This window comes from Mirounga angustirostris, unplaced genomic scaffold (genome assembly GCF_029215605.1).
Source record: "Mirounga angustirostris isolate CCGP_5_RB_7025 unplaced genomic scaffold, mMirAng1.0.hap1 SCAF_15, whole genome shotgun sequence".
In the NCBI taxonomy this organism is placed as follows: domain Eukaryota; kingdom Metazoa; phylum Chordata; class Mammalia; order Carnivora; family Phocidae; genus Mirounga; species Mirounga angustirostris.
In genome coordinates, this window is record NW_026991723.1 from 80,894,998 (window position 1) to 80,920,142 (window position 25,145).

A 25,145-nucleotide genomic window follows, 5' to 3' on the forward strand; every position below is an offset into this window, starting at 1 on the left:
TGAGAACCAGATCAGTTCCCAGATGAACCTGGGCATCAGGGAGTCTTAGTCAGCAAAACCCATCAACGCCACTCCTCCGCAAAAGAAGTGACACAGGGCAGGCCACCCATGTGTCAGAGCTGGTCTTTGCTACTGTCAATTGCCAGAGATGTCCAAGATCACAAGGATGGGGCTCTAGAAAGAGGGAAAAGTGCCAGGACAGACTCAGAGCCGCCCCAGTGCCTTTCTTCCAAGCACAGTACCCACTGGGTCACTGTGTCTGGCTCCACGATAGGCCAGAGGCTTCCCACGAAATAAACACACACCTACCTAGGCTGTTGGTAGCTTTTTAATTTTACATACTTATTACGGGGTACCTTGTGGTCCCCAGGTGTTGGGGAGAGGAAGTGTTCAAAGTGAATATTTTAAATATGAATATGGTAAAACGTGAATCATGAAGCAGGTCAGAAAAGCTGTGAGGTGCACACAACGTGTTATTTACTGAACTCCCTCTAAGCGTCAACACACCAGAGCACGCGTGATCCAGCGAAGAGCGGATGGCGACAGGAACAAGAGTGAGGGCTACAGGAAGAATTTTGGAGGCAGGATTGACAGAACGCATCCATCAGTGAGACTGTGGGGTGGGTGGGGGAAAAGGATGAACCGGAGAGATAGCCCAGACTCTGGCTTGAGGTGGCAAGTGAGAACAAGGGCAGGGTAGAATGTGGAAATCCACGCTGGGTCATGGAACACGTGCGTGCAGAGCTATCCAGCAGGCAGTCCGACCCAAGTCAGGGCTCAGGGAACCTTCGGGCTGAAGATGGGAAGGTGGGAGTCGTTCTCACACCATGGTGTCTGAGGCCGTGGAAATGGACGAGAGCCTCCAGAAACTCTAACATATGATGGCTGGGAAGCAGGAGAGGCGCTTATGTACGGGACCGAGAAGGGAGAACCTCTCCTACGGAGAAGTAGGAGGGAAATCCAGAGGATGTTTTGTCACAGAAGCTAAGAGATCTTGATGTGGAAATGTGTGCACAATACGCTGTAATATGTTGTAGGTCGTTTCCAGGAAGGGATACATTTATTTGTTCATGCACTCGTTCATCTGATCATTCATTTATGCAGGAAATAGACTTTGCTGCCTTGGGAAGGCTTAAATTTGGTGCCTCTTCAAACTGATATTCTTTACATATCTGCTCGCCATCTGTTTGGCGGAGAAGCTGAATCATGCATGGGGGAGAGCAGAGTCACAGCTGGTGGCCCTTTGTCTCTAGTAACTCAGCCTTCACCCTGCTTCCCAAGTCCCAAGCTTCACCCTATCCCAAGCGAGGACAAATGCCCTTAGAAGGGGACTTGGTGACTATCTCTGGCTCATCTAGCCCACCTAGCCTAGTGGAGGTCCTACCCTCCCTAACACACACCCTAATGGGCTTAACGAAGCGCCAATGCTTCCATATTCTTGCACTTCCAGTAAGGGTTTAGCATCTCACGAATGGCTACCCTGTTGCCCAGCTCATTGAATGACACACGCAGGGGCCAATATTCCCATCCTTCCACACTAGTGTGACCCCCTACCCCCAAACAAAAAGAGAGCTTGCCAAAATATACTCAGTCTTTCCAGAGCTCATACCTCTCCCCACTGGAATATTCTCTCCAGATCCTCCTCCTCCACGGCTCTTCCTGCCCCCTCTCAGACTTCTCTTCCTTCACCAGCCCTCTAAATGTGGATATGATAGGATGTGGCTCTAGTCCTCTGCCTGGGTGGCCCCCTCCAGGCCTACAGGTCCCCCTGCCACCCACATATGTACCACACATCTTCCGCTGAGTTCATGGGCACTTCCATAGACTGAATGTCTGTCCCCCCGGAACTCATACACTGAAACCTAATCCCAAGTGTGATGTATCTGGAGGTGGGGCCTTTGGCGGGGAGGCCTCATGAATGGGACTAGTGCCCTTTTGAAAGAGCTCCCGGAGAGCCCCCTCGCCCCTTCCGTCTGCCTGCCATGTGAGGACAGATAAGATGGCTGTCTATGACCCAGGAAGTGGGCTCTCACCAATCACCAAAGCTGCTGGTGTTTTGATCTTAGACTTGCCAGCCTCCAGAACTGTGAGAAATAAATATCTGTTGTTTATAGCAGCCTGAATAGACTAAGACAGGCACTCTGTGAATCTCAGTCCTGATGCCCACCGGGTACCTGAATCCACAAACATCCCTAGTAGAGCTCATCACCTACCCCTACTCCTAGACCTGGCTGTCCTCCTCCTATCCTGGTCAACGACACCACCACCCACCAGTCTCTCCGGCCTCACAGTCATCTTGGACGCTCCTCCCTCATTACTCCCCCAGCCACGTTGTCTTAAGTCAGATTGACCACACCTCCTTCCCAATTTTGGCAAATACTCCCTGCACATCTCCTGCCCGTAGAAGACTATGAACTAATTGAATATAACCATATTGTTTGATTTCTCCTATCTCCTGTGCCTAACACAATGTCTAGCACAGTATTTTTGACCATGGCTCACAGTGAGAAATGCATTTTACATCACAACCGAATACATACATGTACATACAGAAACAATAATTCAACCACACAATACTTAACCTTACTTCTACTTCATGTGATGCCCTCCGACTTTCTAATTGACTTCAATTTTTTTTAAAAAAAAGCTCATTTTGACCCATTAAGCTAGTTTCTGAACATATGAATGGACAGTGACTGGTAGTTTGAAAAATACCAGCTGGCTCATCATAGGTATTGGATAAACATTTGTTGTACGATCGCTTAATGAATGCATGCATGGCCTCATGAGATCTTCCATCATCCCTGACAATTTTCAGATTAGTTAGCTGGATCTCAGAATTTTCTTGCTCTGACTCTAGATGCTGCCGCTTTCTGCAATACCCCGGGGCTAGTGAGACCCCTTCCAGCCCCAGTATTTTGTGGTACAGCCACCGTCAGAATCACTGTGTCATTGCTCAAGCATCTGGGTCGAAACATCCAGACTCTCAGTTTCTCATCTAATCTGCAGTGAAATTCTGATGGATGCTAAGACTCCATATCCCCTATCAGGAATGTTCTCAATGGCACTGTTGCCTCCACAGCCCCCGCCACCCCCGATGGGAGCTAATGGATTTATTGAACCCCGGGGAAGGGAGTGGGGACGCTTCTTTTCTTACTGTGGGTTAAACCAGTCTGATAGCTGAAGCTCTTCGTTGTTTTCCTCTCCTTGTTCATTTTCGTCGTCTATGCCTTCCTCTTCTTGGTAAATGTGGGTCCTACACACAAAGGGAAAGCAAGCTGAGTGAGGCAGGGAAGCTGATCTATGGCACGGGGTCAGCTGGTGACTGTGAACACGGATTCCCAGATGGAGAACGTGTGCAATGAGGGGACGTCTGGAGAAAGCTTCACGATACGATACGTTTATTCATAAACACATACTTTTGGTGAAAAGGCTCACTGCTCACCTTTCTCATTTTCCTTCCAGGTCAGCACAGTTAGCAATTTAGTGACCCAGAACCCTCAGGTTATTTCAGGGGGCCAGGGAACTTGCTGGACTAATGAACAGCTAACTGAATTAGCTGCGATCATCTTTCCCACAGCCTAAACTTCAGCCCAAGCCCCATTCACCCCCAAGTTAAATGGAAAAACTAAACCAAACAAAACCCCCAAACTTAAATATCCTAGTCTCAACCATGAAATAGATTCCTTGTATGACTTCAATAGGGCCAGAAAGGCGAGTGACCAAGAAGGTCATGACTGTGAAACCATTTTATACGGACTGTCTGTAAGCGTTGGGTGGATGAACAAACACAGAGGGTCATCCCATCAACTTACCCATTGTTAAACCAGCTTGGAAACCACCAGCCCTTCTGAATTCTGCTGTCACCAACTTCTGGGTTTCTAAGAAATGAAAAAGATGACATTTTTAGAAAATGAGGCAGTCCCAAACGGGAAGGCCGGGGGCGGGGGAAGGGAGGGTTTCCAAACTCTTTTTATGGCAGAAAATCACTTAAATTTCTTTAAAAAAAAAAATGCCAGTTCATAAAACAGACAGAAGTGAAGCTACCCTATACTGGATGATGTACGGGAATGCTGAATCACTCTATTGTACACCTGAAACTCATATAACATTGTATGTTAACTAACTGGAATTAAAATAAAAACTTAAAAAAAAGAAAGAAGTGAAGCTGCTCTAGCCAAATGGGGGAAGATGTACCTACCCCTGCCCGGACCTCTCCTCCCTCAGGCAGCCCCCGGCACTCAGCTCATCCAGGGGGCCCTGGCAGGGACAGAGGAAAGAAGAGGGGGTGACAAGGTGGGGAGCACTGATACGTAAACCTGAGTCAGGGATATGCCACTTACTGGTAGTATGACCGTGATGGGACCTTTTCCCTCTCTGAATCTTGGTTTTCTCCTCTGAAAAGTCAGATATATAATAATGATGGTGACAATCATAATGATAATAAATCTACCATGAAGGTGGCTTTGAAAAGTAAATGAAATAGCATACATCAGAGAGCTTTATAAAAGTTGAAAATTATGGGAACAAGGTGTAAATCTTAATTAAAAAAACAAAACAAAACAGCGTATTTTTCCAAGCATGATCTCTTTTGCTAAACTAGAATTCAGGTTGCTACAAAGGTTAGCAGGGACAGCCTCAGGAAATCTGAGGGTCTCTGAACCAGAAGCTCAGGAAACTGTCATCAGAAGCCACCCTCACCACCCACGTGGGGAAATTTCCATCCTCTCTCATTGTGAGAGTCTCTCCAGGGTGGGGGCTTTCTGGAGGAGGGAGAGGAGCAGGAAGCCAGGGGCTGCAGTGTTCTGTAGTTGGACAAATAAGGTGGTGAGGCATGAACAGGCATAATAATAGGAAGAAACCTATTTTAAAGCCCATCTGTTTTCAGGAGGTCTTTCAGATTGCTGATAATTTAGGTGTGGTTACCATACACAGGGAGACCACATAAGACTTAAATAAACAAAAGGGAACAGAAGAAAAATATTTCTTTAGTCACCCAGGTAGGTGTTTTCATATGATCTTGGTCATCCCAGCTACTCACGAGAATAAAGGTTTTTACCTTTATGTTCATTTCATAGCTGAGAATTTGGCCACGTGGGTTTGGGCAAAGTGCCAAGATCCCACAGAATGTAAGCATAAAAGCCAGGATTTAACACCAGGGAAGGAGTAATATCAGAAATGAAAGCTGAGGAAAGTACAAGCAGTTAAGCTCAAGACTTTACTCGGAGCCTCCTGGCAACCAAGCCAAAGATAGAAAAATGAAGGCTTACATAGTTCTCACTGCCTTTGATAATAATAATAATAAAGATTAGTTCATCAGGAGACCCTGACTTTTTTTCCTGATCCTCTGTCTCAGAGGAATTTCTTGCAAGGGGCTTTATATAACATATACTGGGCAGCATAATGGAGAATACCTGTCCTGATTCTTTTCATCAGCAAGGCAGAATGTTCTCCAAAGGATACCACTTAAAGAAACCCTTGACGAGAAGCAAGGGCAAAATATAAGTCACAGCTGGATAAAGGTCAGTCTAGGGAATGGGAAGCGGGTAGTCTAGATCCCTGGGAAACCACCCTTCCCCCCCAGCCCTTGACCAGGGCTCCACCACCCGCTGCCATGCTAAAAATAGACTGTAGGGGGTGCCAGACTGGACACAGGAGCCATCCCATAGATCTCTAAAATTCAAAGCACTTACTTTGAGTGATATATCCACAAGAAAGAGCCTTCTGGGCTGAAAGCAAATGAGAAATAAGAACATATCATGTTACTTTTAATTCTGAGAAAGCTATTTTGCAACTATTATCAGCGAAGTCCTGGGCTGAGCTGAAAGCCTGGGTTTTGACTACTCCTAGTTTTCTACTTTCCTTTTGATTATAGCCCATGGTATCAAGGGACTGGGAATTTTCACTTGTAGTCACGTCAGGGTTATTCAGAACAAGAGGTGGGAAAGAGGTCACTGGAGAATCTCAAACCTTAATTAAAAAAAAAAAAAATGACAACAGCTCTCCATTGTCTAGGGGTGGTTTCACTGAGGGTGGGGCTCCACAGAGGGGTTCCCTTCTGCCACCTACTCAGGAACATCCCAGCTATCCTGCACCCAGGATTTATCTTCCCATAGAAAACAAAGCGATGGCCGCAGAACCTTCTATAGAGCAGTCTCAGAGGACATTTCTTAAGCTCATGAAGGCAGTGAGATGGTCTGTAGGCACCTACAAGGCTGGACCAGTGAATATATGACTCCTCCATTGAGCCATCTCTACTCATTCAGTTGATACTTGCTGAGCATGATTACATGCCAAGTGCCAGGGACACAGTGTTAGCTAAGACAGACACAGGTCCTATGTCTATGTATCCTTGTGGTCCACTCAGTCTAGCAGGGAAGGCAGACCCTATTCCCATAACCACCCAGCAACGTGACCTCGAACTCCAAGAAGGGCTATTAAAAAAAAAAAAAAAGCATAACTATAAGCACTTAACAGGAAGACCCAGAAGGCTTCCAGGAGGAGGGGGGATTTTTTTTAGCTGAGCTCTGAAACCGAGGAGGTGGAGGGGAGGAAGCACACTGACTTGAGAGGCATTTTGGGGGGTAAAGTGACAGGACTTGTCATACGGCGTTACTCCTCTGTTCTGTGCAGGGACGCTGTGCCTCAGTGCTAAGCCTTGCTTGGCCCCTTTTCCTCTCTGTGAATAAAGGGAGTACAACCTGGTAGGAAAAGTTCTAGACTTGAGCTCAGGCACCTCCCCTGGCTCAACCCCTGCCTGGCCCCAGCTCCCTCATCCCTGAAAAACACAAATGACTCACGGTTGTTTCAGACTCTGCCAATGCCCCTTAGCCTCTTACCCCGCCCCCAGCATTCTCCCCCTCTTGGGGGTGCGCATCTCTTTGTAGGAATAAAATGCATGCTCTCTCACTGCCTATGGTTTCTCCTGAGCCCAGAACTCATGGACCACAGTGTAAAATTTCTTGTTCCTCTACTGACTCTGACAATATTCATAACAGCAAATACTTGGCCAGGCGCTGTTCTGAGCAATTGACATATATTAGCTCACCGAACCCTCACAACAACCCATGAAGTAGGTTCTACTCTTCCTCATCCTACAGAGGTGGAAACTGAGGCATGGAAGCATTAGGTGATTTGCCCAAGGTCATACTGCTAGTGAGAAGCAGAGCCAGTATTTGAACCTGGGGAATCTGACTCCAGATCCTACAAGAGGTGGAAGGGGGAGGGGAATGAGGAGGAGGGCATCCATCCCTCAGATGGCCACCTGGCACTCAGGGCACCAATTTCTAAATTCAGCTTTGCTATCTTGTTACCTCTCTTTATTAACCTCTCCTTCTGCCCCTCCTCACCCTCCTCTCTCAGAATCCTTCCACATCTCAACAGTCCCAGGGATACCCACTCTGCAGTGTATGATATTTCACACATATTCGTCCTTCAAGGCACAGCTCAAATGTCATCTCTTCTGTGCCTTTCTTGATACAATCCTAGCACAGTCCCTGGCACATAGTAGGTGCTCAATAAACAGCTGCAAATCAATGCAAAAAACAGATCCCTCTCCAAGCCAAACATAATCTCAGCCTCCTTAACTCTGCCAGTTCCTTTTCTCTACCCTGATATTCTTTCTCTACTTCTAGCATTGGTTATTTATATGCACGTCTTCCTGCTTCATCTAGATCATAACCCCTTGAGGGTAGGAGTTCTACTTGGCTCATGTTGTATTCCTAATCATTTGATGTGTTCCATTTAGTTATTTTTTTTTTTTAAGATTTTTATTTATTTATTTGACAGTGAGAGAGGGAACACAAGCAGGCTGAGTAGGAGAGGGAGAGGGAGAAGCAGGCCTCCCGCCGAACAGAAGCCCAATGTGGGGCTCGATCCCAGGATCCCAGGATCATGACCTGAGCCGAAGGCAGCCACCCAACGACTGAGCCACCCAGGCACCCTCCATTTAGTTATTTTAAAATCCCTTTTAAGCTCAGGCCTGCCCACCTGTCTCAGGTTAGTGCCCTCAGCTCACCTCAAGCCATCACGTGGCCAATTCACGAGGTGGCAAAGGATCTGCTGCCTTATACGCCTCTTGCAGACATTCAATAGATTCCTCACATTGAAGAATGATGTGCCCGGAGTCTGGGTGCCAAACCATGGCCCCAAGAACCAGCCAGAACCTGCTCCAGTTACTGGTCAGAGAGTGCCCAGCACTGCAAAATAACCCTCTTTATGGAAGGTCGGTGCCAAAATGCACACTTGGGCTTTTGGCTCCCATATTTTAATTTTGCGAACCGCCCCAAATTATGGAAGTACAACTCCGGCTCAGATTCAAAGCCGCAAGCTTAAACAATCAAGCATTCAGAGCTTGCGGGTTATCTGCACAAGCATCTCAACTCAGGGCAGGGACCTGAAGGAGTGCTGGTTCTTCTGTTGGGTGTCTTCCAACTGCTAAAGCTCTTCCTTCTATTTGTCAAAACCCCCTGTCCTATTCTGCCCTCTGGAGCAGATAAAGATGATGAAGAAGATGATGATGATGATGATGATGATGATGATGATGGCAGTTAGCAATTAGTGAGTGCTTATTAAGTCCCAGGCATTGCCCTAATGTTTTATATACAGTAACTTATTTAATCCTCCCCACAACGTACCTATGAAACAGGTCCTATTATCACTCATTTTTAATGAGAGGGAAACTGAGGAACACAGTCACTGCGAGAGGGAAACTGAGGAACACAGTCACTGAGTAACTTGCCCAAAGTCACAGAGGAGGTAAGTGGTGGCAGAGGACCAGTTCCAGACAGCCTAGCTCCAGATTCCAGACTTTCCTCTACCCTCGAGTACCCAAGCGATGCCAGGCTCCCTGCACTCAACTCTGAATCCTCTCATCTTAGGCCTAAGTACCCCCAGTTTCCTCAATTCGAAAGCCATGGGTGTAGACCCCTTGAATTTGATCACACTCTAGCTTGTCTTGATTTTGTGAAAATGAGTTGTTCAGAATGAAACAGAATAATGGTCCAGAAGCCATTAGATCTATGCTGTACTCTGGGGAATAATAGCTCCCATATTCTAGGGAGTCCTCCTCCTACAGATGTACTTAAAGGCACAGGACCTTGTTTAGTAGCCAAGATGGTCCTGCTGGCTCATCAAATCTTAGAATTTAAGAATTGAAAGAATTCAAATGTTAATCCAGGCTGTCATCTTTAACTTGGGGGCTACTAAAGCACTCCACCATGAAAACAGTAGTGGTGCCCAGACAGCTCTTCCTGCCCAGAGCTGTATCGTGGACTTTTTGGATCAAGGCTGAGCTGTCCCAGTGCCTCTTAAGTCAAAGGCATCCTGAATTTTTGTAGCTGTTTGCAGAGACTTCTTTCTGTCGGGAGTCTCTCCAGCTGGAACCTCTGAGACACTGTCTTTTCCCAAAGCACAGAAACACATATATTTGCGGTGAATCCACGGATGAATCTGAAAACCCAGGAATGTTTAATTCATTCTGCTTTCCAGAGTTAAAAAGCAAAACAAAACAAAACACCTCCAAGCATTGTAGCCAGGCACAAATGAATCACCAGCCACTCGGAGTGGATTTTACAGCAAAAGTCAACAACTGTGAGTTGCTCCTTTAAACCCTGAAAGTATTTTAGAATTGCAAAATTCAGAGTGGAATTCTCATGGAATTCCTGTCTGAGATCTCTTAAGGTAATTCTCAGAGCTCATCATACAAATCATCTAAAGTCACATTTTGGGTTTAATACGGCCTCGCTGTTTCTGGATATAGCCTAGCCAGAACGGAAAGGTTATAAAAATCAGAACATTAGGAACGTAGCAGGAAGGAAGATAATTTAGCCAGAAGGTACTTGGAGATCTAATGATTTTAAATATAGTCCAGGGCTCAGAGACACGGGAAGGGTGGAATCTCCTCTTCATTGTTTCAGTTAATCTCAATTTCAACTTCAACCTAGTGACTTAGCCAATAACTAGGAGATTCAAGTCAAAGGTGGACACCGCGCTCCCCAATTACCTGTGGATATATTCCCAAAACACAACAATTACAGTGGAGACAACCAGCATTGACAGAATCACTTTTCCTTTGACATTCATTATTTTCTCCTGGGGAAACAAAAAAGGAGAAAGGAAAAAATAGATTAAATAAATTCAAGGTGAGATATGGTTTCTAAGCAAGGCTTCCACCCTCTAAGGGGAAACGTTTATAAATATTTAACTAGAGCTAAGGAGCATGTTCTACCTTAAATTGAGCAGGGTTGCAATAGCAAATTAGGCTAACTTAATGAATTGACCCGCCTCCCCGGTGCGGAAGGATGCTAAGGCCACTTTGGCGCTCAGAGGGGAAATGTATTCACCAACCACAGGATCCCCCGTGGACTTGGGTGGGTGAGGGCGTAGCTATAAATGATTCCCACGGGCTTCAGCTGCCTTCCAACTCAGATTGTGGGTTCGGAACCATCCCTTCCCCAGCTCTGCTGCCTTTGATATATGACCACACGTCCCATCCTCAAAGGGGAAGATGACCCTGGTCCCTTAAAGTCTAGGCTCACCCACTTCTCAGCCTCACCTAGCCTTTCCCCACCACGCCCACAGGCAATCAATCAATCAATTAGTCGGCACACATAAATATGTCTTGATTGCTGCATGAGTTGTGGTTTGAAGAGGAACAGGGTGCTGGATGGGGAATAACAGGTTAGGAAGTACTTTAATTCGAGTGGTCAGGGAAGGCCTCTCGCTGGGGAGGTGACAAGAGCTTCCCAAGGGATGAAGACAGGATGCAAAAGGATGAGAAGTACAAGAAAAGTCCTACATTTGGGAGCAAAAAGATCTAGATCGGGACTGTGGCCGCCTCTCATAACGATGAGATGTCTTCACTCCCAGAGAAGTGTGGATCTGGGCGCCAGCGTGGACGCACACGGAGCTGGGGAGCCCTGACCTTGGGGCAGGTCCTCGGGTCCTCATGCACAGCTCCGAAAACCTCTGAGAACCAAAAGTCTTTTTATAATTCCATTGGCCTCAGGGCCCTGAGAGGAGGCTCTCCATAATCTTTATCCCACTTAGTGAGACTGTTTAAACGTTTCTTTGCATCAACACTGAGGTATTTTATTAAGCGACGCTGCTGCACTGGGGTGTTGCCTGATACGTGATCTATTATCCACACCCCAAAATTCTGAATTCCAACATATCTGGCCTTAGGGTTTCACAAAAGGGATTGTGGATGTCTAATTGAATTGGTTTCCTCATCTTTAAAATGCGGATGAAAATGTTGATGACAAGAGACAGTATCCACAAAATGCTTCTCATTGTGCCTGGCACTGTATAAATGCTCCCCCAAAATGCTAGTTCATAAAATGCACCATGGGGGGGCCCCAATGAGACAGCACCATGCCCGGTACTTAGCAAGTGCTCGAAACAAATGTGAAGAAAAAGAGTAAGACTGTGTTGTTAAACAATGAAGTGCAAATAAATGCAAATTAGGGACTCTCAAGGTTTCTCCATCTGTTCCCTGCCAAAGCCTGATGGAGAGCTCCTCGGAAGTGGGATGCAAGTGGGCTTTCTCTGATCAAGCCCAAGCCCAGTTGGGCCCCGCTACCAACACCCTGTGTGTGTGGAGGAGGGGACAACACGGCCAAGAGCATCCAGAGCTCCACCAGCTCCACCTGCTGAGGATCCCACACAAATTGTTTTCCAGTGACACCCAAACTCTCAGGGTGGAGAAGGATCACTGACACACCTGGCAGAAGCCCAAATCAGACACACCTCCCCATCACCTCTCCAAATATGTGTATACTTTTTTAATTCCAGAAACTAGCATCAGAGGCAACTCTGGAAGCCCGTTGCTTTCTAAGCTTCATAGATGGCTTGAACCTGATAATGGCCAGTCATCCCTCTTGCTGGAGACTGGCAACCAGAAGCTGCTCCAGGGAGCCAATACTGGGTCTTTCTGTGAGGCACTAGAACTGGATGTATCCGCGCCTCCCGGAATCTGGGATCCAAGTCCCTGGGGGAAGGAAGGCTTGGCAGGGTGGCCAACTGATCTTTTAAGACATGTTCATTTTTCTCTCTGCACCAAAATGAGGCATTTGGCAGTCGACGTGGTCTCCGAGTCCTTCTTTTAGGTTTCTGTCTCAGAATTTTCAAAACTGGATAATTCTGAAAATTAGTGGTTGGCTCTCTTCCCCACCAAGAAGGAAATGTGGGATTGCTTCTGAATTCCTTCCTTTAAGGGGTAGAGCACAGAACTGGGCCCTGCTGAAAACTGCTGCCCTATCTCACATGGGGAAGCGTGACTCCAGGTCCCCTGGGCACCACCCTTCGAAAGATTCGGCCAGGTCCGGTTCCACTGAATCCCCCCCACCATCTCCCAGGCCCTCTTGTTACACTTGTGATTTTTTCCCTGAAACCGTCCAACCCCATGCGCGGGCTACCCCTGGGCTCCTCGTAGAGCACGGCCCTCGCAATGGTTCCCATGTGAAGTGTCAGACGGATTTCTCCATGTGGCCCGTAAATTAATTCTTCCCTACCCACCCCCATTCTGTCCCACACAGAACAACACACACACACATCCTTCAGAGAATCTCTGGAGTTCCACCCCACTGGGGCTAAGTCAAAGTATTCCTTCCAAACTGAATTCCTCTCTGGAAGGAATTCTGGTGGACCGTGTTTTCTCCATCTTGTGTCAGGGGAAAAGGTGAACATCTCAGCTGAGTAACAGAGCACTCAGAGGCTCTGGAAAAGCCATTATCTCAGGAGGAATCAGGCAGAGGGAAACAGACCTTCCCCCAGGCTAAAGAACCTCCTCTCTGCCTCTGATTCCTCCCCCAAACCCGGGGAACCCAGCCGCATCCTCCCCGAGAGGCTGACCCCCGCTAGCCTTCGTCGCTTCTGGACTATTGCACTCAATCAAGAGACTTGAAAAGGCTACAGGTCAGGTAGTGACAAGTGTTGCAAAGGAAAACAATGCAGGGGAGGGGGCAGGGGAGGGCACAGGAACCAACTGGGTGTTCATGACCTTGGGCAAAACCCTTTTTAGCCCTCCACATCCTCCACGGTAATGTTTAGACCCAGCATTCCGGGTGGAAACTAGACCACGAAGACTCTGAAGTCAGCACTCCTGGACACACGCCTTGAGCAAGTACTCAGAGCCTCTATTCACACGTACAGAATGGTGCTAAACATCCCCCTCCAGGGTTCTTGAGGAAGGACTGAAGGAGATGGCGTCTATGAAGCACATTGTGCCTGGTGGTCAGCAAATGCTCCACAGATGGCAGCCATCATGATGATGATGCTGTTTCACAGGCCAGTTTTGGAAATTCATGGCTCTGAAGTCGAGCTGTGACTTTATCTGAGAAAGGAGTCTGGGTCCTCTTGGGTTGCACCACACAGAAGAGTCTGGGTGAACCCACCCCACACCCTAATCGGCGACCGTATGACAGCTCCCCACCCCCCACTGCCCCCAGCTCAGGACCCAGCTACTCAGCACGTTTGCCCCCACTGCCCGGTGCTCACGGTGGGCAGGCGAGGAAGGTGAGGTTCCTGTGTGTCGCAGACCTCCAGGTGGGCCCCAGCTCCCACACAAAGCCGGATTTGTAAACCAGGGTCACGAGTTTCTCTGGCCTCAGTCTCCCCGTCTGTGAAGCAAGTTCTGTGGACCTAACTTTCCACGACCGTCTTTCCTGATGGACCCAGGACTTGGAAGAGAAATCAAGCAGAGGGATAAAAGCCTCATTCTAAGAGGGCAGCTCACTTAGACACACGGGGAGCTCCTGCTGCCATGGCCCACGGGGATTCTTTGACATGACGACAGAATGGCGGGAGCACCAACCAGCCTGCATTGAGTGGTGGGAGCACCAACCAGCCTGCATTGAGAGGTGGGAGCACCAACCAGCATGCATTGAGTGCAGAGGCTGACTTACCCAGAAGCTAATGAAACTAGTCCCCCTTGCAAGCCAGGGCCTGATCATTAGGGTGGGGAGTGGGTCAGGAAGGCCCATATGTTTCCTGAGGCAAGGAGTGCTGCCCCTGTCTGGAGGGGGATCATTCCAGCCTTGAGGGCTGTCCTGGGGCTGCAGGTGGGGCCCAGGGAATGACCCCACTCCCTGCACGTCAACCTGGGTCCCAGTAACAACCTGCCCCAGGTGGACCTGGTTGAGCACCCAGGAGCCTCCCACTTGGGTCCCAAGGGGAAGGACTTGACTCAGATGCTGCTCTGCACCCTGCTCAGGGGTCATGGTGATCCAAGCTTCAGAGCCACCTCGTAACCCACCCCTAACTGCTCCAGGGTCAAAGAGCTGGGTCTTCTGAGGGAGAAACAGCCAAGAGATTTACAGATGTGGCACCACCAATACTAAGCTGTGAAGCTGGAAGAAACATTTCTAAACGCTCCTTAACAAAAAGCAATGTTGGTTAACCACGCCAGAGGCCAAATGGATTCATTCTTTGTCTCTATCGAAAATGATACTGCAAAATCGTTGTCAGATAAAGAGGTAGTCCAAGACTATGCAGAGTATGACAGATGCATTAGGCAACTAAGTCAGACTAACCGTCTTTATATGATTTTCACATTGTTTTATTATGATGTTGTTTCCTGGATTTAGTCCTATTTGAAATATTTGTCAGTGTTATTTGCTACGTTCTCTCTTCTCATATTCTAACCTTCACTTCCATGCTAATATAGTATTGACAACTCTGTGTTCTTTTTCTTGAAGAGGGCTCTGAAAATGGAATAAGCTCCAGGCCCTTCAACACTTGGATGCTCCCCAACTGAACTAGGCCAGGCCCTGGGCCAAATGCTTTACCAGTAGTCTCTCAGCTGCGTCTCACAATGACCCTGTGAAGTCACTCTAGCATCATCCTCTTTTTTTTTTTTTTAAAAGATTTTATTTATTTATTTGACAGAGAGAGAGAGAGAGCACAAGTAGGCAGAGTGGCAGGCAGATGGAGAGGGAGAAACAGGCTCTCCGCCGAGCAGGGAGCCAGACGCGGGGCTCGATCCCAAGACCCCAGGATCATGACCCAAGCCGAAGGCAGCCGCCTAACGGACTGAGCCACCTAGGCGCCCCAATCCTCGTTTTAAAGATAGGAAAATGGAGGCTCAGAAAGGTTAAGTAACTTGCCCATTGTCACGCATGGGCATAAAGTGGTGGAGATGGGCTTCAGGTCCAGGGAGTTGGGCTCCAGTGTCCACCCTTTTAACCACTCTTTCCTCTATAAGCGTGAAGGCTTATCCACGGACTAACCACCTGGGGCTCTCTGACACATCTGCTTGTTTTGTCTCTCTTGATTATCACATGATAATCACTTGGGTCACAACTGACCCGCAGCCGGCCACTCACAGGCCGGACTCACTGACGGCGCTGGCTTCTCCTTGGACCAGCTGGTGAGCCCGGGCTCCATTTCCAGGTGCCTCACCCACTCCACCTCGTTCACCCCTAGCTGAGGAAACAGCCTGAACACAGACTGAGGTCACCGCGCTCACCCAGAGGGGGAGTGTGAAAAGGAGACCCTCTGCCTCCCAGGCCCAGCTCTCGGAAGAGGATGGTGCCCAGAGTGGGGGCGGGGAGGAGGGGAGAACCACTTGATCCGAAAACCCCGCTGCAATGGGGGGTGTTCCAGGGAAACGCTCCCCATTGGAAGAAACATGGGACAATCTGTGGGGGTAAAAAAAAAAAAAAAAAGCATAGGGAAGGCTGTTTCCAGTGATGTTTTCCATTATGAGGCTCAGAGGAAAGGAAGAGTCAGGTCTCAGACTAAACACACGACTAATTGTCGCTCCAGCCCTCACAAACGGAACAACCTGTTCTCCGAAGTCCCTCTCGTGGTGCCTTCTCCTGAATCCCCTTGAGGAACTCTAAAGCCTGGATCCAGCCAGCTCTTCCTTGCCGCCCGGCCCAGGAGTCTCCCGAGAGAAATACGGTAAATGGAGTGTCTGCATTGCCCTGGGAGGGCTCTGGGTCCACCCACGACACCAGCCCCCGCCCTCCAGCCTCCACTAGAGAGAAAAGCCCAGGCCGCAGCCCCCGTGAGGTCCTGCCAGGGGCAGCAAAAGAAAGCAGAAGTTACAGTGAAGTCCCTGAGCCAGCATCCCACCGGCTCCTGCTTCTAGAGCCGGGAGAGAAGGACTTCGTCTTCTTCCGGGACTACTAGGGGCACCAGCAAGAGGCTAAGGGGAGAGCGAGTTTCCTCCCCCAGGTGGGTCCATGCTGAAGGCTGCTCGCACCTCCCCCGGTGACCCCGACAAGGCAGAAGTCCTTCATTTCAACATTTCACATACCTCATCGTCTGCTTCTCTCCCCGCAGAGTAAAAGGCAAAACAACAAAGTTCTACTGAGCTCCGCTCTGCAGGAGGAGGCAGGGCTGGGAGGAAGGGAAGGTGCTCTGCTGCCTTCCAACTCCTGTCAAAAGAATAAACAGCTGTTTCAGGAAGAGGGGGGTAGACAGATCCCACAGCAGCCAGGGGCTTTGTTCCTTGCTGGCCCAGGGAAATGGGCTGTTTATCAGGCCTTGACTCAGAGCTACATGCCAAGGCAGAGATGTTTCTCTTTGGGCCCACGAGTGGCCGGGCCTCCCTCACCCAGCGGAACTACAGGCCCAAACTAGGCCTGGTGTTGGAGGAGAGAAGACCACCACCCTTGAGAGGGACCCACAGGCCACCCACGTCACCCACTCCTTGGCAAAAATGGGAACTGTTCTGAGACCAAACGTCCCCCAGTGACTACTATAAGGAACAGCCAATGGAGAGGTTAAAAAATATATATATATTCAGGGGTGGGTGGGCGAAGGGGAGTCCTCAAGACTTCTGTCGAAATGCTACCGAGACGGCCCCCAAGGTTAAGCCTCTCCTCCACATCTTTTGAACTTCGGAAGTTGTTTTGTTTGAACGCTATTTTTATAGAATGTTATGAGATCTCCCGCATCGAAAACTGAGCTATAAGAACTTTAAAAGGTCACTGAGGCCCAACCCTGCTCTTTGGCTGAATAATGCTTAACCCTTCCCACACCCACCTCCTGCTCCTAAAATAGAATTTTCCAGCTGGAAAGGACCTTAGAGCAGTGGATTTTCAAACGTTGAAACAGCTAAAACTTTTATTAAAAAAAAAAAAACCCACAGGAAGTCATTCTCAGAACTCCACCATACAAAACAGAGCACACAGAGTGCTTTGGCTGAGGCAGGGAAATGAAGCTCAAAGCCCCCCCGGAACCTCCCCCACCCTGGTTCCAGCCCTCCCGAGGGGCCCCACATGCCTCCTGGGAGGACATTCTGGAAACCCCAGACTTGGGAGAGGGGACCAAAGTCCAGGAGCCCCGTCAGGGGATGCCTAATCCAGCCTCTTACTGCTGTTCTGAACAAAATTTCACACCCCCTCCTCTGGGGGCACAAGCTGGTTGGCTACAGTGTTTTGGGGTCTGGAAGTCCCGACAACGTGCTTAAATCTAGGAAAGCTGAACAAAGCCGTGCCTTGCAACCCAGTCATCGTGCTCTAGGTCTGGACGCGAAAGAAAATGCCCGTAAGCTCATCAAGAAACACAGACTGGAACGTTCATAGCACAGCAAAAACTGGAAACAGCCCCAAAGCCCATCCTCAGAGCAGCTCAGTCCTGTGCTAGAGTGTGCGCTTCCACACAACAACGAGACTGAGCCAGCTATCAACATGATGACTCTCGCACACGTAATGCCGAGAGAAAGAAGCCCTGGGTGAGTCCGTTTATTTAAAGTTCCAAAACAGGGCGCCTGGGTGGCTCAGTTGGTTAAGCGACTGCCTTCGGCTCAGGTCATGATCCTGGAGTCCCGGGATCGAGTCCCGCATCGGGCTCCCTGCTCGGCGGGGAGTCTGCTTCTCCCTCTGACCCTCCCCCCTCTCATGCTCTATCTCATTGTCTCTCTCAAATAAATAAATAAAATCTTAAAAAAATATATAAAATAAAGTTCCAAAACAGGCAAAACCAATCTGTGGTGCTAGAAGTTAGGATGGGGGTGGCTGAGACTCAGAAGGGGCTCAGAGGAGTTCCCGTGGGGCTGGTCCCGTTGCTTCTTAGGCTGGGTAACGGTTACGCAGGTGTGTCCGCTTTGTGAAAATTTGTCTCGAATGTGCCTTTTCCATGCAAGTTTTAAGAACAAGAGTGAACAGGGGTGCCTGGGTGGCTCAGTTGGTTGGTTGGGCGACTGCCTTCGGCTCAGGTCATGATCCTGGAGTCCCGGGATTGAGTCCCGCATCGGGCTTCCTGCTCAGCGGGGAGTCTGCTTCTCCCTCTCCCGCTCCCCCCTCTTGTGCTCTTTCTCTCTCTCACTCACTCTCTCTCTCAAATAAATAAAATCTTTAAAAAAAAAAAAAAAAAAGAACAAGAGTGAACAGAAAACTTTCTTCTGAAAGCTGCCTTCTCTTGGGCATGGTCTTCCCCTGCCCCTGGCTTGAGGGCCAGAGGACCATAGGCAGGCCCTACTTTTTCTTTCTTTTGGGTTCCCCGCCCCAATACCAAGCACCACTCTCAAAACAAAGGAGTACATACTTCTGGTCACTCCTGAATTGAGAGACTGAGAACTAGCAAATGAGCCTCAGGCCGTGTAGCTGTGCTGATCGAAGAAGGCCAAAGACCACCCAGGGAAGAGCTTGGACCGGGCCTGGCCAGGCTGCCTAACCTCATCATTCGTCGTCACCAGGGCCCGCCCAGTCCTGGCCGCCCATGGATCTCTGAGCTAGCAGCCAGCGTGCGGTACCTGTCCGCTGGCCACATCTCGAAGCGGAGGACTGCAGGGCCTCAGAGTTATGGCCAAGGTGGCTGCAGCCCAGGTGTGGGAAGGCCTGGCCTTGCATCCAAGACCACATCTGGCAGGGAAAAATGAAGGTCAAGATCCCACCCTGATCACCTCTACAGAGTATGAGGACTAAGTGTCCGTGACAAAGAACCCTACAGACCAAATGTTTATGGGCTGTCAGTGTTTGTTTCATCGGAAACTTGTTTAGGGCAGTCACAGAAGACATTCTTGCTTGTGAGTGACAGAGCAAATTGGGTTACATGAAGTACACTCTCCTTCAACTTTGCTTAAGTGTCACCTCTTTGGGGAGAAATTCCCAGATTTAGAATGACTTTCTTTTTGTAGGCTCCTTATTCATCTTTTTTTTTTTTTTAAGATTTTATTTATTGGACAGAGAGAGAGAGCGAGCACAAGCAGGGGGAGCTGCAGAGGGATAAGGAGAAGCGAAGCAGACTCCCCACTGAGCAGGGAGCCTGATGTGGGCTCGATCCCAGGACCCTGGGATCATGACCCGAGCTGAAGGCAGATGCTTAACCGACTGAGCCACCCAGGCACCCCCTTATTTATCTCTTAAATATCTTTCTTCTACCAGAATGTCAACTCTATGGGCAGATACTTTCATACGTCTTGTACCAAAGTAAAACATCAGCTGATGTTCCGAGCATCTTTATAGGCTACAACGCATGCCTAGCGTGGTGCTTGGCACCTGTGCGTTCGATAAATGTTAACTATTCTAGGGCGCCTGGGTGGCTCAGTTGGTTGAGCGACTGCCTTCGGCTCAGGTCATGATCCTGGAGTCCCGGGATCGAGTCCTGCATCGGGCTCCCTGCTCGGCGGGGAGTCTGCTTCTCCCTCTGACCCTCCCCCCTCTCATGTGCTCTCTCTCATTCTCTCTCTCTCAAATAAATAAATAAAATCTTAAAAAAAAAAATGTTAACTATTCTAAAAAATGGATGGCAATAAGAGTAAGAGCCATACTAGCAGTGAGCAGTGGGATGAAGGGAGCGAGGCAGAGATGAGTGTAGTCCATGCTGCTCCAGGTGTGGACCCTGCGGTGTCCAGTGTGGGCCCAGGGTGAGTGTCTGCACGAGGAGTCTGGTGATGCGGACGCTCGCTGACATTTGCAAGCTCTGCTCTGGGCTGGTGCCCAGGTTTCTGGGTGAAGTAGCAGAGTGGAATAGTATTGCTGCTACTGAAGAATGCGGTGTAAGGGCTGGGAGTGGGGGGAGTTGGTGAGTTCTGTCCTAGATGCGTTGAGTTCAAAGAACCTGCTGGAGCCAGCTCAGCAGTGGCGTCCTAGAGAGAGCGAGGCCCGGAGGAGTCTAGTTTGGGAGTTGCCAGCATGCGGGCAAGAGCGGGCAGGTCTGCTGGGTGCTGAGGCAGAGAAGCATAGAGGGCAAAGCGGGGCGTCCCTAACAGGCACCGCCCTGAAACCAGGGGGGCACTGCTAAGAGGCAGCAGGGGGTGGGGAGCCAGGAACTAAAGGAATCGCGACAGCCGGGGAGGACCCCGTGCAGCCAAGACTGCCGTGTGAGGGCTGAGAGCAGAGTCCGGTGAGGCCCTCCGGATCCCTCTGGATTCCCAGCTGGGGGCCACGCTCTCATCTGGCCCCCTCGGGGCCCCCTGGCCGCTGCAAGAGAGGAGAAGGCCACACACATGTGCCTGGGCAAGGTTGCTGCCGTCTTGAGAATTGCAAGGAGCGCCAGGCGTGGAGGTGTGGCAGCAGACAGAGGTTCTGGTCCTGGCTCTGCGTCCCACACTGCAGGCAACTCCCTGCATGTGCGGGGTTGTTTCTCACGCTCCCCCCAACCCTCCACCACCTGGCAGATGAAAAGCTCGGGCTAGTGTCTCCTGCTCTGCACTGCATCCCAGCTCTGGGGGGTCACGGCACCCCTCCAGCCCAGCCACAGACTCTGGCTGCAGACCCCTGCAGAGGAGCTGTTGGGGCTTTCAGAGCCCTAGGCCGTGATAAGGCTCCCAAGACCAGAGACAGAAGGGGAGGCGCCAGCCTTTGGCTGGAGGAAGGGCACTGTGGGTGGGGTGGGGGTGGGGGGCACAGAGCCAACAGGTGTGCCTAATCCAAGGCTTTATCTGGCTGAGATCAGAACCACTGAGAGGCAAGTTCTAAGCAGCCTTCTCCTCCCTCAGCCATGGTGGGAGGCCCTGGAACCAGCAAGGGAGCCTCACATGGGGAGAGAAGGCTGGCCTCTGCCTGGGTCCTGTTCTGCCTCCCAGAGGCAGAGCCTGTCTCTCAAGGGACCGGCTCCCAGTCCCAGCCTCGTTGCCCCTGTGTGTTCCCCTGGCTGGCTGACGTCTGCCAGGTGACATGAGAGCAATAAACAAGTCACTCTCATCCGCAGGAGTTAAAGTCCCTCTGTCAACGCTCCCAGTGTCTTGCTAACCAGCCTACCTCCCAAAGGTTTTCACCCGTTTACAGCATCCACGCCAGACAGCTTCTGCTTGAAGGCTTCTAGTGATGGGGAACTTCTAGACTTTTCTCTCTTTTTTTAAAGATTCTATTTATTTATTTGAGAGAGAGAGAGAGTGCAGAAGAAGGGGGGAGGGGCAAAGAGGGAGGGAGAAGCAGGCTCCCCACTGAGCAGGGAGCCCCACACTGGGCTCAATCCCAAGACCCCGAGATCATGACCTGAGCCGAAGGCAGACACTTAACCGACGGAGCCACCCAGGCGTCCCACCTCTAGACTTTTCTGATGGTTTAAGGCACATCTTTTCAGTATGGAACTGATTTCTGATCTCTGCTTCCTAGAACATTATTAATATCGATAAAGGCTACCATTCATTTACATATGCCATTTCATTTGATCCTTACTCTGATCAGAGACGATGCTCTCCATTTCCCAGGCAGGGAACCGAGGCTCAGAGGTTAAGTAACACGGACAAGATCACTCTACCTCCAATAAGCCCTCCGTGTCCACGTACAAGATCACTCTACCTCCAATAAGCTCTCTGTGTCCACAGAGCTGTGCCTTCCCCAGTGAAGCTCCTCGGAGACAGGGCCCCAGACTCTTTCCTCTGCAAACAAAACACCATCTTCAGCAAAGCCATGCCCACCAGTGTTTACTCCAGCAATACACATATGGAGGGCATTTCCTCAGTACCGGGGACTGTGCTGGGACGGGGCCACACACGGCCTGAATCAGACCCCCTGCCTGCACTTTTCAAGTCCACGTCCGGTGAGAGGAATGTGTGCACCTACAAATGCCAAATGCTGTTTACGGACGTCAGTTCCTGCTCCTGCCATCAGGCTACCCAGGCTGGCCTTGGCACAGAGCCGGGCCGTCCGTGCACGCGCCCACTGGCAGACAGAAGTTAGCACTCCTCTCTCCCTTGGGGTCTGTCTCCTGTTCCTTCATTTTTTACCACCCTCCTGTCTCTGTTACTTGTGTTTTGCCTTTCTACAGTCTTTGCCTTTGCCTGGTGTCGTCAGTCAGAAAGGCCCTATAAAATCAGGGTGACCATACAAACTGTTTTCCCTAGGTCAGTTCTGGTTTACGTGTGTTGTGTGGCAGTTAACAGGTTATGTTCTAGAGCCCTCTTTCACTTTCAAAGGTGTGCCAGTCTGGAGGGTAAATCACAGGGTTACTCTATGTAGAAACGGTTCCATAAAATAAAGGGAATTGAATGACGTCCTCCTCAAGATCCTTTCCAGCTGGAATCCAGGGCTTGTGTTCACCACCTGCGGGTCCCTTAGGATCCCCCTCTCCAGCATCCAGAGTCTTTCCTACAACTGCTCAGAGGTGGTGCAAGCCCAGCCCCTCCAGATGCATTTCTGCTCCACCGCTGACCTCCACCTGTCCCCCTTAGTACCTTGGCTGGGCGTATCTCTGCTCTCCCTGCTTCCTCTGTGCAGGCTAGGAGGTATTCAAAGGCTAAGAATTTACTGGGAAGGGCGCCTGGGTGGCTCAGTTGGTTAAGCGACTGCCTTCGGCTCAGGTCATGATCCCAGGGTCCTGGGATCGAGTCCCACATCGGGCTCCCGGCTCAGCAGGAAGCCTGCTTCTCCCTCTCCCACTCCCCCTGCTTGTGTTCCTGCTCTCGCTGTCTCTGTCTCTGTTAAATAAATAAATAAAATCTTTAGAAAAAAAAAAAAGAATTTACTGGGAAAAGGGCACCTGAGTGGCTCAGTCATTTAAGCATCTGCCTTTGGCTCAGGTCATGATCCCAGGGTCCTGGGATGGAGTCCCACGTCCAGCTCCCCGCTCAATGGGGAGCCTGCTTCTCCCTCTCCCTCTGCCTCTCCTCTGCTGGTTCTCTCTCTCTCATGCCCATTCTCCCTCTCTCTCTCAAATAAATAAATAAAATATTTCTAAAAAAATTTTTCCTGGAAAATCCTGAGGTTGTCTTGTTTCCCCCCCCCACACTAGGTTTTCCTACATCTCTTGTAATAAATTGACTCTTGTAATAGCTTGACAACAAATTGACTTCCAAGAACTAATCTCTAAAGATGAGGTTCCAGGAATCCTAGCCGTAAGTTAAAAAAAACAAAACAAAACACCTCTTAATTGAGATCACAATGGAGATGGCTTTAATTCTTCTCCTGTTCTTGGAATGAGACAGGCCTGGATTCAAATCCCAGGCCCCCCTACTTTCTTGCTGTTCCGACCTTGGGTAACTAAGTCACTCCACACTCTGTGAGCCTCAGTTTACTCATCCATAAAGCAGGGATGGTAATTTCTTATTCCTTGAGCTGTTGAAAGGATGGACAATAACATCTGTAAAGCTCCCAGTCCCTTGCAGGTACTCAGGAAAAAGGACCCAGCATGATCAACACAGGTGTCTGAGGGACAAGCACTGTTCCGCCGCATCTCACTGGCAGGACAGCATGGCACGGAGCTTACAGCCTGGCTTGGAGGCAACAGGTCTGGCACTGACGAAATGCGTGACCTTGGGCAAATCACGTGAGCTTCCTGACACCTGGTTTCTCTCCTCTGTAAGATGAGAGCAACAACGCCTTTCTCTTCAACCATGGTGAATGAGAGGGTGCCCATAAGGTGCTTGGCACAGGGCCTGATATTGGAACAAGTGCCCAATGGCAGCTACTTAATTTCCTTTTTTTTTTTTTTTAAGATTTTATTTATTTGACAGAGAGAGAGACAGCGAGAGCAGGAACACAAGCAGGGGGAGTGGGAGAGGGAGAAGCAGGCTTCCCGCCGAGCAGGGAGCCCGATGTGGGACTCGATCCCAGGACCCTGGGATCATGACCTGAGCTGAAGGCAGACGCTTAACGACTGAGCCACCCAGGCGCCCAGCTACTTAATTCCTAATAATGATTGTTCCAGAACTCTCCACCTCACAGGCTCCAGCATCACCTGCTCTGTGTTCCCAATAAGTCCACATGTTCCCGTGTCCTAAAAACAACCAGCCCATCCTTTGGATGGGGCATTTTCAAATCCTCCCACCTGCTGGAGCCTCCCTAGCCCGTGAGTCAGGGTGAGTTCTGCTCTTTCCACTGGCAGAGGAATCTGGGGACTTGCCCAAGGTGACTCAACTTGGACTGGAAGCTGGGTCTGGGTGGAGGCAAGAGTTTCTCCAACCTGCTTCTGGCCCATAGGAGGTCTGAAAGTCACTGATTCAGTCAAAGTTGAAGGGAATGATGTATTCCCTGGCTTGTTCGTTCATTAAGTAAGTATTGATTGTCAATATTGGCACCTATCATGTGCCAGACACTGCTCAGCCCACTAGGTCTACAAAGATTAGCCAACATGACCTCGCTCTCGTGGAGCTCTGATGAGAAGCTGAGCCCAGAATCCAACTATCACGCCACCAAATGCATTCCGTGATTGAGGTGAATGTCCTGAGACAGAAAAAGACAAAGGAGCCCCGCCAACGTTCAGTCACTCCCTGACTCTGAGCTCCACGGATTTCTGGAGGAATCGGACAACAGTCTCACATGCCACTTCCCCGTGTGGCTGCAGGAACATCCTTACTACCCAAGGTCACTCTACCCTCAAGCATGCCCCCCATCTTCTGAGCTGCTGCATTTTATAGATGAGAACACTGAGGCTACGAGGAAGGCAAATGACTGATCCAGGGCCACCTGGCAATGACCTGAGGAGACCAGGGCTGCTACCCAGGTGTCTGGCATCTCTCCAGGACGAGATGCCTCTAAACCACAGCACAGGAAATCAAAGGCCTCAGGGAGGGGCTGGAGGCTGCAGTCAACAGTCTTCCCAAGTTTCCTTATTTGTGGCCAAGAAAACTCCAGAAGCCTCTGCCAAGGATGGCCACATCACTGTTCTTCCCTTCCCCTGGCCCCACTGCTCTTGAACGATTTGGGGATGCCAACGGTGGGCTTTCTGACATGAGCACAGAAATGTCACTGGGAAATGGTGAGCACGGATGGGCTGACGCTAAGGGAGGCATCCAATTCAGAAAAAAAAAA

General features: G+C 49.8%; 1 protein-coding gene and 1 long non-coding RNA gene across 8 annotated transcripts in view; one reads left to right on the forward strand and one right to left on the reverse strand.

The window, feature by feature from the left end:
* The window catches only part of LOC135362716 (uncharacterized), a 134,124-nt gene that overhangs the window by 99,640 nt on the left and 9,339 nt on the right, over positions 1-25,145 (forward strand). The gene's annotated exons all lie outside the window — the stretch shown is intronic.
* The window catches only part of GGTA1 (glycoprotein alpha-galactosyltransferase 1 (inactive)), a 55,108-nt gene that overhangs the window by 9,651 nt on the left and 20,312 nt on the right, over positions 1-25,145 (reverse strand). For 2 of the 7 annotated variants that reach the window (XM_045883056.3, XM_064579465.1), the window contains exons 2-8: positions 16,262-16,382; positions 10,004-10,092; positions 5,694-5,729; positions 5,415-5,477; positions 4,344-4,397; positions 3,816-3,881; positions 3,158-3,256 (exon numbers count right to left, since the gene is read on the reverse strand). In XM_045883056.3, coding sequence (XP_045739012.1) covers positions 3,158-3,256; positions 3,816-3,881; positions 4,344-4,397; positions 5,415-5,477; positions 5,694-5,729; positions 10,004-10,083 — 398 coding nt within the window. In that variant the 5' untranslated portion in view covers positions 10,084-10,092; positions 16,262-16,382. The remainder of the gene's footprint in view (positions 1-3,157; positions 3,257-3,815; positions 3,882-4,343; positions 4,398-5,414; positions 5,478-5,693; positions 5,730-10,003; positions 10,093-16,261; positions 16,383-25,145) is intronic. The other 5 variants (XM_045883057.3, XM_054509393.2, XM_045883058.3 and 2 more) reach the window with 5 other exon arrangements.